Genomic DNA, 18,114 nt, shown 5'->3' on the forward strand with positions numbered 1-18,114 from the left:
ACCTGGCACTATGTTTCTGAGAACGTTCCACGCTGTGGCACATAGATGTCTAGTTCAGCTGCTTTAGGACAGGCCACACTTGACTCTCCGTTCTCCTGTTGAGGGGCCCCTGCGCTGTCTCCACATTGCTGGTTTTCTGCCTCGCAGGCTGGCAGGAGCCTTTGTGCAGGCCTCGTGCCCTGTGTATGGCTGGGATGTGGGAGCGCGCCTTCACAGTTTATCCACCCTGCTCACAGCCTTCCGCAGGCTCAAGGCTGTCCCTCGTTGGGCTCAGGTGAGAAGAGGCACGTGGCTATTGTTTCCGTTTGCGTTGACCTGAGTTCTGGTGAGGCCAAGTGCTTCTTCCCTTGTGCATTGGCTGCATGGGTTTTCTCTGGGGCCTCTGAGAACCCTCTTCCTGGAGGGTCCCGGTTGCACCCCGGTTTGGTGTCACTTCCCTTTGAGGGTGCTGGACCCACCTTCAGGGTCACTAGTTTCCTCACCCAGCGTCCGTGCACACTTCTGTGGCCGCTAGCCTCGCCGCCTTCCGGACAGGGCACGACACAGCTGATTAGGTTTCAGCTTTTTATCTTCCCTGTTAGGAGGCTACACTGTAGTAACCTTTCCTGGACTTGGATGTTCCCGAGCCTGCTGGCGTGTTCCCAGAGGGTAACTTTGTCTCCGAGTGCTGGGGGCTCGCAGGTCCTGGCTGTCCCTGGGCAGGCCTCTGCTGACGCAGCTCTGTCCCTGCAGGCAGACCTCTGCGTTATGACTGGGCTGCTGGCCTACGTGGACCCCTCGCATCCCAGCTTCGTGGCGGCCATCCTTGCCATCGCTTTCAACCCACTCTTCTGGAATGTGGTAAGTGCCCTTGTGCCCGACTGGGTCTGGCGGTGTGTCCCACTTCCAGGCGAATCCCACATGCTGGGGAACAGACAGACAGGTGGACGACTCTGCTCTTTCCTCCTGAAGTTAGAGTCCACCGCAGAAGCCCCTCTCCTTGGGCGTCCCAGCAATGTGTCGGTATCAGTAGACTACCCTGAGCTGATGTCAGGTGGCCTAGGACAGAAGGACAAGAGCCTGCAGTAGAAAGCCACCCTGTGGTGGGACTGCCATCGATCACATGTGCCCAGCAATCTCACTGGGGTCTTTTCATTTATGAAGTAGGGTGCCCAGATTGTAGGACTGTCTCCCTCCCGGCCACATCACACAAGAAAGCCATTTCTTGTGAATCCCGTCCCCCCAAGCTGTGTTCATAAACATGATGATTCTTCCTACATGAGACCTCCTGCAAAACAGCTTGCACACCCCACGCTGCGGTGTGCTGGGAAGCAAGCACAAGCTGACATGAACCAAAAACAAGAAGCCAGCACCTGGCTTGTTCATGGGTGCAAGGGGACGTTTGGAGCCTGAGTGCTGCGGGTGGGGCTGGGCTCCATGGGAAGTGGGCACTGGGCCCTTGTATGGAGGCGGGAGGGCAGGTGGTTGCTCCTGCTCAGCCTTTCTCTGCACCCTGCCTCCTTCCCCTGAGATAGTAGGGTGACACAGGCCCACTCTGCTGTGGCCACCTCTGGAGGGTGCTCCAGGGGATGCTCCCCGAGGCTCCTGCCTGGCATGGCCGAGTGAGCTGGTGTCCCGGGCCCAGCAGTGCTTGGGCTCGCCGATGCAGAGCTGTGCACGGACGCCCTGTGATCACCCTCCAGGCTGACCTGCAGAGTAAGGCCAAGGTCCACGTCAGCAGCACACTGTTCCAGCCTTTCTTCATTTAAGGTGAGCCCTTGGTCCCAGGGCAGAATAGGACGTAATTTTCATCTGGTTTACGACTTGAGTCTTTTCTCCATCTGGGGAGAGAGGTGGCGGGTGGGGGCCAGGGCCGCTTGTCTCAAAGAGGCTGCATTCTGAATGTGCTGTCCCCACTGTCCCGAACGCACCAAACCCACCCCGAGGACGAGGCACTGCGGCTTACAGAGGTGGGGCTGCCTGGAGGGAGGTGCAGTGGTGGGACCGAGGCCAACGAGCTCCATGTGTCCAAACCCAGGCCTCCTTGACCCCCGTCCTGAGAAACAGGCACTTTCCAGCTGAGCCGCCCACTTGTCTGCTTGAGCCACCCTGACCCCCTGCCTGGCGTCTAGGCCTGTCTGGGCCTCCCCGCGCCCTCTCCATGCCCTCCCCTGCCGCCTGCCTGTGTGCTTCCCCTCCCACTTCACCTTGGCACGCATCCAGCACCACAGAGAAGGGTAAAGGGGGTGTGGGAGTCTGGAAAATGGCCCAAAGACATCCACGTCCTAATGTAATCTGGGAAGGCACACATGCACACAGAAGGGTCTCTGCAGGTGTGCTGAAGTCAAGGATCTTGAGCTGGGGAGAGTGACCTGGATCATGCGGGTGGGTCCTAAGTGCCATCGCACATTTCCTTACAAGAAAGGGGAGACAGAGTGGATGACCACACACACAGAGGAGAGGACATGTGAAGATGGAGTGGAGAGGGATTCTGAGGTGCTGGCTTCGAAGATCGGAGCAATGCAGCCACAAGCCAAGGAAGGCTGGCCACTGCCCGAAGCTAGAAGAGGCAAGAACGGACCCTCCCCTGGAGCCTGTCGAGGGAGCATGGCCCTGCTGCTGACACCTTGATTTTGGTCCAGTGACAATGATTTTGGATTTCTGGCCACCAGAACTGTGAGAGAATAAATTTCTGTTGTTTTAAGCCACTAAGTTTGTGGTAATTTGTCATAGCAGCCGTAGGAAACTAGCACGGGATGTGAAAAGGCCACTGATGCCCATCAGAAGATGTCACAGTCCTAACTCACAGGGCTGTCGGGCTGTGCCTGCCTCTCCCTGCCTGTCCTCCGGCTCCCTGCAGGCCTGGCCTTGACTGGCAGTCGTTCGAGGGCATGCCAATCTCCCAGTGCTGGGGGCTTGGCTGGTCAGATGCACAGTGGGTCCTGGGGACACCTTCATTTATGCACAAGCCCCCTTGGTCACTTCCCGCTGTACCTTCCAGCAGTGTGTTTCCGAGCAGTTCATTCTGAACTGCATCGTGGCCCACAGAGATGTCCAAAACAGCTCAATCGTTAAGATGCAGCAAGATCTGGGAGGCAGGCAGCTAGCATCTGTGTTTATCACAGGGTTTTTTTTTTTTTCTTCTTTTTTTATCATAAGTTTTTCATTTGCCTCATTTTGAAAGAATTATTCACTGGAACAGTTTGTGGTCATTAGTGGGAGAGAGCAAGTTCTTCGACGTTGTTTCGGAATGAGAAATGTTACAGAAACACTCAGCAGTTCAGTGCGCTGCCGCCGGGCACCAGTAGGCAGGAGGAGCTGGGGTGGGGCCTGAGCCCTGGCAGGGATGTGGTGGCGACAAGAAACCCAGCCGTGGCAGGAGGAGAGGCAGCACCTGTGCAAGCACTTACAGAACATGTACTGCATTTAGCAATTGCCAGTGCCAGGCAGGACTCGCTGTGCTCAGGTGTCATGCAGAGTGCGCCTTGTGCAGCATTGCAGAGAATCTTCACAGCAGAGCTGCTCATATCCCCTTTAGAAACTGGGGCTTAAAGAGATTCATTCATTTATTCTTCCAATATTTATTGAGGGCCTACTGTGTGCCAGGCTAGGGTACACGGCCCTGGCCCTCCTGCAGTGGCATTTTAGGAGAGGCAGTAAGTGACTAAATATGCAGGCTGCCCGGCGGTGATGAAGCAGATAAGGGGAGTGAGGGATAGGGAGGGGTGGTTGGGAAGGCCTCTCCAATGGTGCGACCATTGGTCAGGAGCCTGTCGCTCACGTGGGAGGAGCCCTCAGGTGTCTGGGGAAGAGCATTCTATCAGAGGGAACAACACATACAGAAATCCCTGTCCAAAGTGTCCTCGGCGATTGCAGGGAACAGCCATGGCTACAGTCGGACGGAGGGAGAGTGGAGGGGCAGGTTGGAGAGGTGGCCAGGGCGACGGTGCAGGCCTCACAGCCAGTGTGGAGGTTGTTTGGCAGACTCTGCGCTGGGAGCCACGGCAGCAGTGGCACAATCTGACTCAGGTTTTCAAGGACAGAGGAGAGCCTGCAAGGGCGCAGTTGGGCTGCACCATAGCCATCGGGCCCCTGGGTGGTGGCGCAGGGTGGGAGGCGAGGGCAGGAAGTGCCTGGCAGGACTTGAGGTGACTGGCCAGCTCCGTGGCTGGGCCCAAGTGACCAGCTGGAAGGCGTGGCCGTTGGCTGAGATGGAACGACTGTGGGAGGAGAGGGTTGGGTAGGAAGAGAGCTCGGTTGTGCGCACGTCAGATGTGTGATGTCCCTGGACTCAGTGGAGATGGACTGTGCGCCGGTCTGGCCCTCTCTGCTCAGGGCCTGCCATCCACCTCTCAGGGCTGTCGCAGTTGGGCACCAGCACCAGCCGGGCTTCTCACCTCCTGGCTCCTCCATAGCCAGTGTGTCCCTGACTCCGGCAGAGTCCTTGTTCCCAGGCCTCCAGGTGCTCATTGTTGCTCCCTGCGCAGAGGTGTTCTGGCCCTTCTCATGCCAGATCTTTGGGGAAAGTCTCGCCCTGCTGACCCCTCACTCTTCCTTGAAGTCTGCTCCCTGAGCGCCCACATGCCTTCCTGTCTCTCTCCCTGATGCTCTGCGAACCCCTTTTCTGTGCCTGATGTTTGTTCACTTGGCAGATGCTCACGGAGAGCCCGCCGTGTGCCAGGCAAGGTGCGCATCCGCGAGAGCCAGCCAAGCCTCCGTCCTCCCAGAGCACAGATGTGTTTGTGATGAAAACTGTGAGAGGGCTCAGAGGAAAATGTCAGATGCAACAGAGGACAGTGGGCCTTTTCCCTCCATCACCTGGGCCTTGCTCTCTGGCCCCGAATCCTCTTAGACTCTGTGAGCACCGGTCCTGGGAGCCCCGGCCATGACCTCCCTGGAGTGCTGTCCCTTCCCTGTCTCCATGAAGAAGGCCACCTCTCCAGGTGCCAGGGCAGAGGTCCAGGGGCCAGCCTCAACTCCCTCCTCTCCCCTGCTCCTGGGTCTCCGCCCTCACAGACTCCACCTGTCACCATGGGGCCACCACCTGGCTTCAGACCTCCACCCATCCCTGCCTGCCAGCCGGGTTCGCGCAGCAGCTGGCAGCCTGGCTCCCCTGTGACACTCACAGCACTCAGACGCCCCGTGTCTTCTAGGGGGAGCTGTGAACCAGGGAGCTGTGAACCCCGTGTCTCTAGGGGGAGCCTTGGCCAAAGAGGCCCTTAGGGCAGGCATCCTCTCCCCTATACCCTCAGTCATCTGAGTTCTGGCCCTTTCCTGGGTATTCTGTCCTGTCTTGTCCAAGGCTCTTGCAGACCTGTGCAACCATGGCCTGGAGAGGCCCTGTCAAGTGTCACCTCCCAGCCCCCCTCCCCATGCCTCCCTCTCTGGGTCATAGTTGCTGACATTTGGGGAAGTCCTGTGAGCTGTAGGATGTCAAGAACATCATGGTCTCTGCCCACTAGGAGTCAGCAGTACCCCCATCCATAAAACTGTCTCCGGACATTTTTGGCTGTCCCCTGGGGGTTGTCACCCTAGTGGTCTTTGTGCCCACCATGTGTGTCCTTTGTGCCCCTCGGCACAGCCCACCAGGCTTAGCGTCACTGTTGCTCCTTGCAGTCCCCTTAGATGGAGCATCCCAAGAGCTGGAGCAGTGTCTGCTTGGCTCCCGTGTCCCCAGCCCTGGCACATGCCACGCTCTGGGTAGCAGCTGCGTCCAGAGCGCAGAATGCCTGCCACATCTCAGTGCTCAGCGCCCAGCTCTGCGCCCAGCACAAACGACATCCAGGCAGTGTTGACTGACTTCTTGGATGTTTATAGGGCTCTTAACCAGTTTTCTGCAGTGGCATCCAGTGGATAAGGCCCACCTCAGTCTGTGACATTTGCAAATGTACATCCCGACATTGCAAAAAGGAAAGGAGCTGCAGGCAGGAGAGCACAGTGGCTGTTTGTGACAGGCACAGGGTTCCTGGCGTCCCAGTGACCAGAGAGTGCTGGGCCTGCCCGGGCTCCCCAAGCGCCCTGCGTCAGAACACCCCTGAGCAAGCGGTGCTGCTGCAGGAGTGGCCTTGAGCTTGCCCGTTGTTTACAGGACTTGATTGTGCACATGGCATCTTAGCTGTTATTGAAGGAAAATTGCTCATAGGAAACGTCAAAGCTGGTGGAGACGTATCAGGGGTTTGGACATCAGGGCTGAGCTAGATGGATTTCTAGAGAGAGTGGCCATGTGTCTAGTTTACCTTCTGTGGTGGGACCCAGTGAGCATGAAAGGGTGTTATTAGGACTCCTGCCAGCACAGCAGGTGTAAGTGGGGACAGTCTTGGCAGGCGGGTTCCTCCCAGCAATGGGAGTGCGCTTCCGAGGGCGCAACCCCAGCCCTACAGAGCCCCGTCTGTCCCCACAGTGCACCCTGCCTTAGACCTCTCTTTCTCTGAGTGGTTCATATCAGTGCCTGGGCAGCTCCTTCCCGTGTGGGGGAAGGTATCTGATGTGTCAGCTGCTGACAGGTGTCCCCGCCTTCAATAGCAAACCGAGACCAAAACCCCTGCCCCAGGTCCTGCTGATGACCCTCAGTGCGGGGCAGTGGCCCTGTGTCTGTATCAGGATGCCAGCTTGTCCTTTGACCAGGATTTTCCTGGTTTTAGCCTGAGAATCCCACATGCCCAGACCCCCCTCAGTCCTGGGCAGACCAGGACAGTAGGTCACCCTAGCCTGGAGAGTTCGTTTGGGAAGAGGTGGCTTCTCCTGTCCAGGAGGAGGGAGGCTGCTCACTGTGCCGGGCTGCAGCAGGCGGGGCCGCGGGTTTCCCAGGCAGGGATGTTTGACCAGGGCCGCTGGGCGGCTGGGCGGAAGGTGGCGCTGTGGGCAAGGCGAGGCTTTCTCTGGCCTGCAGGAGGGGAGCTGGTGACAGCAGGAGCCGGGGGAGCAGCACACTCCTTGCTGTGCCTATCGCCACTCCAGTCCTGCCCTCAGTCCCCCACTCCCCTGCCTGCCGCCTTTAATGTGCATTTGCTGCCGCTGCCTCAGTTTCTGTTTTCAGGTCACTGACTGGCAATCTCTTGGCTGGTTTCTGGGTGCCCTGAGGGAGCCCCACCAGGCACCAGGAAAGCTGACCCTGCAGACATTGTAGAATCAGCCAGGTCCCATCCCCTTGTCATTCACATGCCCTCTCTGGGCCTTGGTTTCTCCATCTGTAAAGTGGCGACACTCAACTGAGTCCCCATCCCACTCCTCGCTTTTCCAAGTCCTGGCTCCGGGGTGGCCCTGCGCTGGGGCATTACCCTGCCCTTCTAGAACTGGCGCTGGGTTAGCAAGGTAAGATTGGGCATCACACATTTTGTAGAAAAATTTGGATTTGGTTAATAATAAAGAGGAGCTGCAGAAGAGAACATGCCCAGGTAACAGGTTGGGAGAGCAGGTGGCAGGGCTTGCAGGCTGGAAGGCCACACAGGGTTCACGGCAGTGATGGTGGGCCCCAGGGAGGGCAGAGCTGGCCCTGGGGACTTTCTAGAGGAGTGGCAGGGTGGGGGTGGGCAAGTCGAGGAGACTGAAGAAAGGGGGATGTGTGCAGAGAAGGTGGACAGGTGGGCCTGTGTCCCACGAGGGAGGACCCCAGTGCTGGCCTGCAGTCCCGATTGTCTGTGAGAGGCTGGGGAGTGTGTGAACATGTGAGTGCATCTCACTCAGATGGGCGGGGCCTGAACCAGGCTGTCTGAGCCCCTTGCTCCCATCTGGCTTAGAAATCTGGCTCCTGGGTCATGGCCACGTACCCACTGGGCTCCGAGTCGGTGATTTGGGACCAGGAAACGTCTTCCTCTGCCAGGGCTGCTCTTGCGTTTGCGGTAATGCTGAGCTGGGCTTACTGGTATAGCCTGTGGCACAGAAGGGTTTTTCTCCGGGCAGAGCCAGCTGGCTTGCCGGGCCTGACTGAGAACTGGCCTCTGAGAGCCAGTTCTTGTCCCTTCAGGCTCCATGGCACTCCCAGCTCTCTCCCAGCCCAGCCCTGCCTGAGCTGTGCTCTTGGCTGGACCCCTGCAGAACTAAAGTGCACTCTTAGAAAAGGCATTCGGTTTCTCCTCTCTAAAACAAGAAGACCTTGCTGTCTCCAGGGCTACCGTGAGGCTTAGATAAGGAACACAGTGTGTGGAAAGGGGCAGCCTGGCCCCGGGCACGTGCTAGGGCCCTGCAGAACTAATGGTATGTCCAGCCTCAGCCCTGTAGCTGGAGACAGTCAGCTTCTTGTCACCAGAGACCTACACACTCTCTGCCCCTTGACATTGGCTCCAGTGCAAGATGTTCCATGGCACAGGAGCAGGGGATCTTTTCTGAGCCAGGCAGTGGACGTGTGTGTTTAGCTGGAAACAGCCCTGCCTGTCCCTGCAGTGTCACCATTGCCCCTGGATGGAGAGCTGTACAGGGCAGTGGCCTTGCTCCTAGGGCTGCTGGCACCAGCCTGGCGGGGAGCATCATGCCGCTGGCCAGGGCTGACTTCAGAACCACTGTGTCCCAGAAATGTGGTGATATGGTGGACAATGAGGTGTCTTGAACTAGGGTCAGCTCACAGTCTTTGCCAGGATGGCTCGGGGTGACACATTTAAGAAGAAAGCAGAGGGGAGCAGGAGAGAGCCCAGGCTTCTGGGCCAGCACCTGCAGCCCAGGTAAATCCCAACTGGCCGGGTTCATCCATCAACCATCCTTCCCTCAGGCTCTGTATGTTCTGGAGTTTCCTTAGAAAGTTCTTGCTGGGCGGGTGGAGGGGTGGGGGTCCTAGTATGTCTTCCCTTGATGATTTATTTTTGGCTCCGGTTTTACAGCATTATGAGGCTACCAAACACTGTTAGCGTGTGTGGGGTTGGTGTGACTGAAAGGCAATGGGCAGGGCTCCTGGCCATGCGGTTTGGTGTAGAGGATCTCTCGGGATCCTTCCCACACTGAGGCAGAGGGCAGAGTTTTATGACTTCACCTTTTCTTAGGTATTTTCAGCAGATCTGGTCCTCCTAACTTTGACCCTTCTGTAGATCCCAGTTGTCTTCAGGTTAAGGGACATGGCTTGAGAGAGTCATTCATGACCTGGACATGCCCCCCCCACACACACACCATAGGGTGCATCTCCAGTGATGTAGCTCCCAGAGCTCTGGCCCCTGCCCACTGCCACTCTGCAGACACGATCTTCTCTTGTGTCCCTGTGCCTTCGCACATTCTGTTCACTGGTCCTAGAAGTGCCTCTCCACCTCTGCCTGGCTGCCTTTGCTTCTCCTTCGGCCACCTCCCCTGGGCTCTGGCCCTAAGCAGACATGCTGAGCCTTTGTGCCTCCCAGACCCCCGTGGTGGCACGGAGCCACAGCCCTGTGGACTGCTGTCAGTATGCACTTCGCCTCCTCCCGAGGCCGAGAGCTCAGGAAGCTCAGGGCGGTGTCTGAGGCACCTTAGGATGTGCAGGGCCGAGCCCAGTGTTGGAAGGGGCAGGTGGATGAAGGGTGCCCTCCTTCTTGGAGCATGAGCCCCAAGGTGGCCTTGGGGAGCGTGGAGCCAGGCATCGTCACCCTCAACTCCGCTGGGGGCACACAGGGACCGTGCTTGGCTGTTTCCCCCTTTCTTGTGCCTTTCTTTCTGCATCTGTGAAAGGAGACAGTACCTCCTCTGCAGACACCATGAATGCACTGTCAGGAATTAATTAAAGGCAACCGTGAGCAGTACCTCCTCTGCAGACACCATGAATGCACTTTCAGGAATTAATTAAAGGCAACCGTGAGCATCTTAGTAGCCCGGGAGCCAGCCCGGCTGTGTTATTTGCTTTACCCCATTCCTGGGTCTTCTTTGGAGGCCAATTGAGATTCCATGGACAATGTCCCCAAGGCGTGGATTTTGATCTCATTTCACTGCTAACTTACTCTGTGACTTGGACAAGTCCCTTCATTTCTCTGGACCTGAGCCACCTTGTCTTCGGTCTGGAGGAGTGGCCTTTGCCCCGCTGTGCTCAGCTGTTGCAGCGAGGCTGTCAGGGAGGGGATGGGCGCAGAAGGGTTTGGGGCTGAAGGAGAAGCAGCTGAGTGTGCCGTCTGGCTGCAGGAGCGTCCCGAGGAGCTCTGGCAGCAGAGGAAGCTCCCGTGCCTTCATCTTCCAAGCCTCTCTCCCAGCCTTAGGAGTGCTTCATTTAGTCCCAGAAACTCAGGCCCAGAAAATTTCCATGGCTGAGGGATGCATCTTGGGAGAGTACTTCTGCAGCTGGTGACCCTCCCTCTGCAGAGCCAGGAATCCGCCAGGGAGGGACTGTGTGGGCGTCAGAGGAGATGGTGTGCACGCCGTGGCGCCACTCAGCTGCAGGGGTACTGCGCTCGCCAGTGAGTCTGATGCTTCTGCCAAGAGGCGGCCCCATTCCTGCCACCTTGTCCCTGGCTCCCCGCCCTCTTCATTCCCTGCCAGGCTTGGCACAATGGCACTCAGGAGGGCTGGGATGGGGGATGGTCAAGTGCTGACCGGACCACGTGGAGCCAGCCAGGTCCTGAAGACCCTGGGTGAGGCCCCAGCTGTATTCCAGGGAAGACTCCCTTGTTGGTGTTACTGTTGGATCCTGAGACAATTTCATTTTTCATTCAAAAGAGGGGACACTGGCATGACACAGAGGGCTGGGCTCCTGCAGGTTTAAGTAGTCAGGGAGCCTGGGCTGGCTGGGGGGGTCTCTCTGCTCACAGGCCAAGGTGCACACCAGGCAGAGCCCTCAGGCGGGGCTGAGCTCAAAGCCGAGCAGCCGGGACCTCTGGGCTGGGTGGAGGGGGTGGGGGCTCCAGTAACCTGACAGACATTGGGGAGGTGCGGGAGGCCTGGGAGTTGGTGCAGAGGGTGGGAAGTGGAGCCTGCAAGCCCCCAACAGCTATTAGCCATGAGTCAGCATGGATGGCAGGTGCGAGCTTCTTGGTGGGGACGGGGTGGCATTTGGCTGGGCTCTGTCCGCCTTGGGAAGCTGTGGGGAGCGGGATGGGAGAGAGTAGGCAATGGTGAAGGTGTCCGAGGCAAGGCCGGGCTGCCCAGGGAATCCTCAGGGGAGCAGGCCCAGCCCTTGCCGGTGTTTCTGTGGGGACTGAGTGGGCAGGTAGGGATTGCTGGGAGCTGGGCAGGTGTTCCTGGGGGATTTTTGCCTCCTGTGGCCTCTGTGCCCTCGTCTTGAGTAATTCTGTTCTGCACTGCCTCGATGTATGGACTTGGGCAAGTACCGTTAACCTCTCCTCTCCTGCTTGTAGTTTCCTGGGCTAAAAAAAAGGAATCGAGATAAATTATCTCCAAGATCCTTTCCAGTTCCAAACATTTTGGATCCCTTGTCAATCCAAGGAAGGTGGGGAGGGGGGCTTGGAAACAGTTGGATTCAGGGATGTAGATTTCGGTCGGGGCAGGGGGAGAAGCAGCTGGCAGTCCCCACCTCCATCCTGCAACCCACTTCTCCTCCCTGCTGGGAGCAGAGTATGGGCAGCTGCCAGGTCCCTGGGTGGGAAAACCCATGGGTGGGGGACCTTCTCTCCTGTCCAGTAAGAAGTCAGCTGCAGCCATGGAATCGATGCCACTTCTGCTGCCCTAGGACTCGTATTAGATGTCCTCCCAGTGGTGTCCATAACTCCTGTTACCCTCTTCCCCCAAACCTGTCTGTTCATCCGTCCATCCGGGAGCCAGTGAGCATTGCTCTCAAAACCACCTCAGTCAAGAGGAGTTCTTGCGACTCCGGCAGGAAGGGGCATGACAGCCTGGCGAAGGGTCCGGGAGAGTTTAAGCTGCCAAGGCCTCCGACCTCCTCTGGGAGGCTCTCTCGGGCCCTGAGCAGGTTGAAGCTGGAGCTAGTGCCGTCCTGTCCTGGGGAAGCTGGGGAGAGTGCCCTGCTGCTGGGCAGCGTTAGGTGGGGGACTGCGCTGGCCTGCGAGGGCTGTGCTTACGGCAGAGGGGCATGCATGAGAATGCGGACAGCACCGAGGCCCGGGCTGGACAGCCAGCACGGTGCGCCCTGCCTTGGTGGGGACCAGAGTGCAGGTGCCAGTGTGCCTCAGACCTGGCAAAGCGCATTCTTAGAAAAGGCATTCGGTTTCTCCTCTCTAGAGCGAGAAGACCTTGCTGTCTCCAGGGCTGCTGTGAGGCTTAGATAAGGAACACGGTGTGTGGAAAGGGCGGCCTGGCCCCGGGCACGAGCTAGGCCCTCAGTTCCTTCACCTCCCACCCCGTCCGTCCACCTGTACAGGAGGGTGTGGTTGTGGGCGCCAGGTTGGTGTGACAGTGAAGCTGGACAGTGGAGGGGCTTGGGTTGCTGTACCTGCTCTCTGTCGTGCTCGTGGAGTGTTACTCCTGTCCTGGACTCCCTCCACCTCCTGAGATGTGCCGTGTGCTTCTCCCCACAGTCGCAGGACTCCTCACCTCGTGTGTTGGTGGAGAGCTCCGTGGGATGGGGTGAGTGATGGTACCCCCCCTAGATGGGACTGGAGGAGACCCTGAGGTGCAGTTACTGGAGGGGCCACTGTGGTCAGAGGCCAGGGTGTGGCTTCCTAGGCCCGCTGGCCCCCTCCCAGATGGCCGGCACCCATAACAACACCTATGTCGACCTGGTGTCTGCTCAGAAGCCCCCACCATCTGGCGGGGCTGAGCCCATGTGGCTGTATCCCCGCTTCCCTCCTGGCCTGAAGATGCTCTCTTGGGAGATGGTCTGTAGGTGCCTCAGTGGCGCCAGGGTGAGGTCTGTGCTGGGCGTTGGAGGGCCCTGGGGAGCCTCAAAGGAAGTGCTGCACGGGGAAGGGCGGGCTGGAGGCTGTAGCGGGCTCGCCTGCTGCCCCCAGAACACCTGCGGAGGGTACCCGGTGGGACTGTCCCTGCTGCCCCTGCCTTGGGAGACCTCATGGAGCCCCACTGGCCCCACCTCAGGAGATGGAGGTGACCTTCACTAAGAGCAGGTGGGAACCTGTGCTGCTCTCCCAGGGGACTGGGGCCTCTGAGTGGACTGGGGGCGTCGAGTCTGCCCCCTCATCTGGCTGAGGCCTCCTGCCCCAGTGCCCATCCTCGCTGAGACAGGCTCGGGAGCCTAGCCAGGCTGTCCTGATTACAGGGTGTCCAAGGCAGGGGTCAAAGGCACAGCACCCACTTGAGGCTTCCTTCCCTTAGAGCTGGAGGTCACCGGAAAAGGAGCACTTCTGCAGGGAAAGGGGTTAGAGGCTGTCATGTGCAGAGTCGACTATTTTATGTTCCTTGTCAAATAGGTGGGGTCATGGGTGGGGGGAGTTGAAGGTCAGAGAGGCTCCCTGGGCTGGGTGTGGGGATCAGCCTGACCTGGGGCAAGGGACAGGTTGGATGTGAAGGGGCAGGACAGCCCCATGGTTAGGGCCTGTGCCGTCCACAGAGGGCAGCTCAGTAAGGACGGTGGCTGCTATTGTGATTGTTGTGATCATAACCTTACTGTTATTTTTACCCTCCTACCGCGGCTACGTGTTTCCATTACCCTCAAGGCAGCACATGCCTGGACACAGTTGCATGCAGAATTGGATGGGTTCCATTTGGCAGGCCCCTGAGGGTCAACCCCAGACTTTGTAGAAGCAGCAGCCGAGGACCCGAGAGGTCACTTGACTTGCCCGGGCCTGGCACCTGGGTCTCCTGCTTGTGTGCTTCATCCCCACCCCCTCCGCCCGTGCACAGGTGTGCCATGGTGGGGAGGAATGGAAAAATAGCTCTAAGCGGCAGCACCGCCTGGCTCAGATGGCCTGGGGCGCTGGGGCCCTGCTGACAGGTCCTCCAAGCACCTGTCGCGGGTCGGGCCCTGTGACCCTCTCCCGCTGGAGCCTGCGCGTGCCCTGTGCTGACTCCTCGACAGCCGGGCTTCCTGGCTGCCAGGCTCCGGGCTGTGTCAATATTACGACCGCACACGGGAGTTCCTGTGGGCAGGGCCGCACAGGGGATGGCTGCATGAGCAATGCCTCTGTGTCCTTAAGCCCATGTCATGTGTCCCCCTTGCTGTCCTTGGGAGCCCAGTTTAGTCGTGCCCTTATCCTGAACCTAAGCTCTGTGCCTTGGTTTCCTCATTTGTGAAATGGGGTTAACTGGAGGTTCCACCTCCCAGGGCTGTGGTGAGGATGAGCGAGATTGTCCACGTGCAGCACATGGAGAGTGCCAGGCAGGGTCAAAGCCATGGTGCGAGCTGTGTATGGCTGTCGTCCCCCAGGGCCCGCACTGTGCCCAGTCAGTGTTCGGTGACCGTGGTGCTTGTTGCTCCTGCCTACCATGTGAGGCCCTGGACCCCGGGGGCATGAAGGATTTACTGTGGGATCTGGAAGAAGGGTTCCTTGCAATCCCCAGTCGTGCCGCACACGGCTGCTGAGTCCCCGATGCGTGCCAGGCTGGGCCCGGGATTCAGGGCTTCCGGGCCTCAGGAGACGGTCAGTAAAGGGCAGTTCAGGGCCCTGCGGAGGTGAGGGTGGGGCGGGGTGGAGTTGGGGTGAGGCTGGACACTGGGGCACGGAAGCTGGTGTAGATGGGCAGGGGTCTTGATCTGGACCTGTTGGCCCACTGGAGAGCCCTCTAGGCCGGTCACTGAGCTGCTCCTTTGCTATGTGGGGCTCTTCCTCAGGGGCCTGCGTGGTTAGAAGGCACTGACGTCTGCACGGATGTGACTCTGAACTCCATCACCCTCGTGGGCTCTGTGCTGTCCTCTTCCTCAGTTTTCTCTGAACCCCCCTGGGGCCCAGTGCGGTAGGAGAGGGGCTGAGGGGCCACATGGGCCCAGCTTGAGTCCAGCCTCTGTGGCTGATTAGCTGTGTGGCTTTGGGCAAGTCACTTGCCTGCTCTGTGCCTCAGTTTCCTCCTCACATAACCTCCACCTTGGTTTTGTTTGGTGATGAAATGAGATCATGTGTGCCAAGGGCAGGGCCCAGGACCCGGCCCCCAGCTGGTGAGTGGTGAGGGTGGAGGACAGTTACTCAGTGCCTACGCCAGCCTCCCACGCAGGCCCCGCCCAGCTTCCGCACTAGCCCAGGGCACGTCTCTCCTGCTACCATTACACATTCCTGCCTCTGGTGTCCCTGATGGCAGGACCCTGGAGCCTGTCCCTGCCACACCCAGCTCTGTATGGCACATGGAAGGCCTCCCTGTCTATCTTCACCAGGTACTTGCCTGTGACTATGTGATTGGGTGAGGGGGTGCCTGAGGCCCCAGCCATGGTCACCTGGGAATTTTCTGGCCAGGTCAGGCCGTGTCTTTGATTGGCTAAGAGTCTGGGTTGTGGCAGGCCCGGTGGAGACCTCAGGTGGGTTACAGTGGCCGGCAGGTCCTGGACGCTCCAGCCACCTCTGACTTCCCAGCACCCAGGGTCAAAGTGGGGCCCACCAAGGCGGGGGAGGAGAGCGCTTGACAGGGAGCCACACCACCCACGCTGAACCTCTGTTTCCCCATTGGAAACTGGAGGAGGTGGCCTCTTCTGCCCCCACATTCCTATCGCCTCCCTGTTCTCTGGCTCCTCTCTGCCATGCTTTCCTGAGAATCCCAGCCGAGGCTCACCAATCACTCCAAATGCTCATCCCAATCCATAGCCCCCAACCTGCCCCCCATGCCTCCCTGGAATCCTCCTCCCACCCACCAGGACAGCCCTCCATCTGCTGGCAGGCTGCTGGCATCTCTGAGGACTCCAAGGCCCAGTGCTGAGCTGTTCCCTATGGGGACGACCCCCCTCCACATGCACTCCTTCCCCTGCCAGCTGCCTGGGTTCCAGTCCTGGCTGTGCCCGCCTTGAGCATGTCACTCAGTCCCTCTGAGCCTCAGTTTCCTCTTCTGTGCAATAGGTACTGCATAGGCAGGGCTGCATGGGAAGCTCCTGCTGCCTCCAGCCCTTCCCACTCTCCCCTTCCCTGAGGTCCTGTCATGTGAAGGTGTTCAGGGTCAGCCCCAGCTGCGCCGCTTGCTGGCTGTGGAGCCTGGGCAGGTCATACAGGCCTCTTGGCCTTGGTCTCCTTGTCCATAGAGAGAGTGTTACCTGCTTCAGTGAGGCTGCAATGGGGTGAAGTGAGCAAAGACAAGACCTGATTTTGGTGTTATGAAGCTCTCTCTGCAGTCGTGGTGGGATGCAGAGAAACGAACAGGCTTGGGATGCATTTTGGAAATAGAGAATGGTTTCCAGCTGCTCTTAGGGACCTGGCTGGCCACGGAGCCCTGGGAACCCAAGGTGAGCCTTCCTTGGAGTGGTGGTTCCTGCTGGGGTGAGGGGACAGCTGCGAGGGACCTCTTTATGTTGCACATGAGGGACCCGAGGCCTAGGAAGTAGGAAGTCAGTACAAGCCTGTTCCCAAGCTGGGCTTCAGACACTTGGTACCTGTCCTCGGCTCCAGGCAGCCTCTCCTCCTGCTCCTTTGTCCTGCAGCAGGAAGGAGGCCAACTGCAGGTGCCAAGTGCTTGGGGTTCTGGTGCCTGCCCAGCCTGCCAAGTGTTTTTCTGTCCCTGCTGCTGTCGGCTGCCCTGGCGGATCCCCAGCCAGTCCTGGCCCGCCCTGGCCCTCCCTGCCCATCTGCTTACAGATGACAGGTCCCCCTTGGCCAATCCTTGGGAGGGGCAGGGCTGGCTCAGATGCCAGTTTGCATCTCAGGGCCTTGGGCCCATCCCATTGCAGCCCTGCTGAGGTTTGCTTTGGTTCTCTATTCATTCAGCAAACATTTCCTGGGCATTTGCCCTGTGGAAAGAGCCGTTCTGGGAGCTGCGGGGTTTTGGAGGTGAACAGGAGGCTGCCTCTGGAGCCTGCTGATTAGCCCACAGTTTGCTGCCATCTGCTTGAGTGTCTCTGCTACCTCCCTGGTCCCAGAGTGCATCAGAAGCGTCCCTAGTCTGCAGGGGCTTCTGAGCTAATCCCTGCCCTCCTCCCCCTGGACTTCGTGTCTGCACCGGCATCTTTCATTTCTCATTTCCCATCTGTTTACTGTGTGTATTTTTGTAAGCACCTCATGTCCTTTTCGTTTACAATGAAGCATGGGACAAAGAAACAAAGGCCAGGGAGCCTAGCACAGGGCGGTTGGGTTCAGTGCCCGGTCAGAGGTGCTGGCTCCACGCAGGGGAAGCTGTGGAAGAAGCATGGCCCTGCCTGGGTGTGGTATGTCCCCCCATGGGGGGCAGGCTGGGGAGGTGTCAGAGAGGACCAGCCAGGCTGGAAGGACCAACAGGCTGCACAGAGGCTGGAGAGATGGGGCGGTGGTGAGTGCAAAGGCTCTGGGGGAAGCCAGGGGTTGAGGTAGTTGGAGGAGGGGACTCCAGGTAGCCACTTGGCCCAGGACTGAATCCTCCAGGGGGACCCAGAAGCAGTGCAGCAAGGGGAGGGAGATTTAAGGCATCAGGGCCCCTGGGGCTCTGCCATGGCTGAGGGCTTCTCCATTTCTTTTTGGCCTCCTGCTCTTGGCCGAAGATGAACTTGCCTTTCCACTGAGAGGCAGCAGCCCATGGCTCTGCAGGAGCCACAGCGTCCACAGATGCATTCGGTTCCCCTGCCGTGTCCTGGTGCCTGGCACTCAGGGCCTCAGGAAATGTTTCCTTAAAGGTCCATCATCTGTGAAAGGAGAGGAGTGCTCTGGACCACCAGCTGCTCCTGGCAGAACGAGAGCTAGAGACAAGCCCAGGGACCCCCTATCCACCTCTCAGCTCTCTCGGCAGGTTACTCCCCACACTCCACCCAGATGCAAAACACACGTGACTTCAGCCGTGGAGGATGGACGTCTGTTTGTGCGGCCATGGGAGGGCAGCGCAGGGACATCTGGGCCCCGGCTCATAAGTGTGGACATCGGTGCTTGGCGTGAACAGGACAATGTGACCACATCAGCGTTCAGAGAAGCCCAGAACACAAAGAAAATAAAAAGGAACCAGGAGAGTTATTCACAGAAGTTTCTAGATTTTGCTCAGCTTTCCAAGAAGATGGACAGAGTTGGAGGGAACTCAAGGCCTCACCTGATTGGAAGTTGCTGCCAGTTAAGGACCTGTGGAGCCCTGGCTGTGGATCCCACAGAGGAGGCCTGCGAGGAGTGGGGGATGCCCTGGGTTGGTGTGGTGCTGGTGGTCAGGGGACACAGGGTCCCCCATGGCCCTGGGAGTATCTCTGGGCTTAAAGATTGCAGAATTAGGGGCCGGCCCGGTGGCGCACTGCTACAGTGCGCC

At 58.8% G+C, this 18,114-nt stretch overlaps 1 protein-coding gene across 2 annotated transcripts in view; it reads left to right on the top strand.

Annotated features, from left to right (window-relative positions):
- PEMT (phosphatidylethanolamine N-methyltransferase) overlaps positions 1-18,114 on the top strand; it is an 89,681-nt gene that overhangs the window by 18,969 nt on the left and 52,598 nt on the right. For both annotated transcript variants that reach the window (XM_008566238.1, XM_008566237.1), the window contains exon 2: positions 733-840. In XM_008566238.1, the coding sequence (XP_008564460.1) occupies positions 748-840 (93 nt within the window). In that variant the 5' untranslated portion in view covers positions 733-747. The remainder of the gene's footprint in view (positions 1-732; positions 841-18,114) is intronic.

The sequence above is a fragment of the Galeopterus variegatus genome, unplaced genomic scaffold, assembly GCF_000696425.1.
Source record: "Galeopterus variegatus unplaced genomic scaffold, G_variegatus-3.0.2 Scaffold229, whole genome shotgun sequence".
Taxonomy (NCBI): domain Eukaryota; kingdom Metazoa; phylum Chordata; class Mammalia; order Dermoptera; family Cynocephalidae; genus Galeopterus; species Galeopterus variegatus.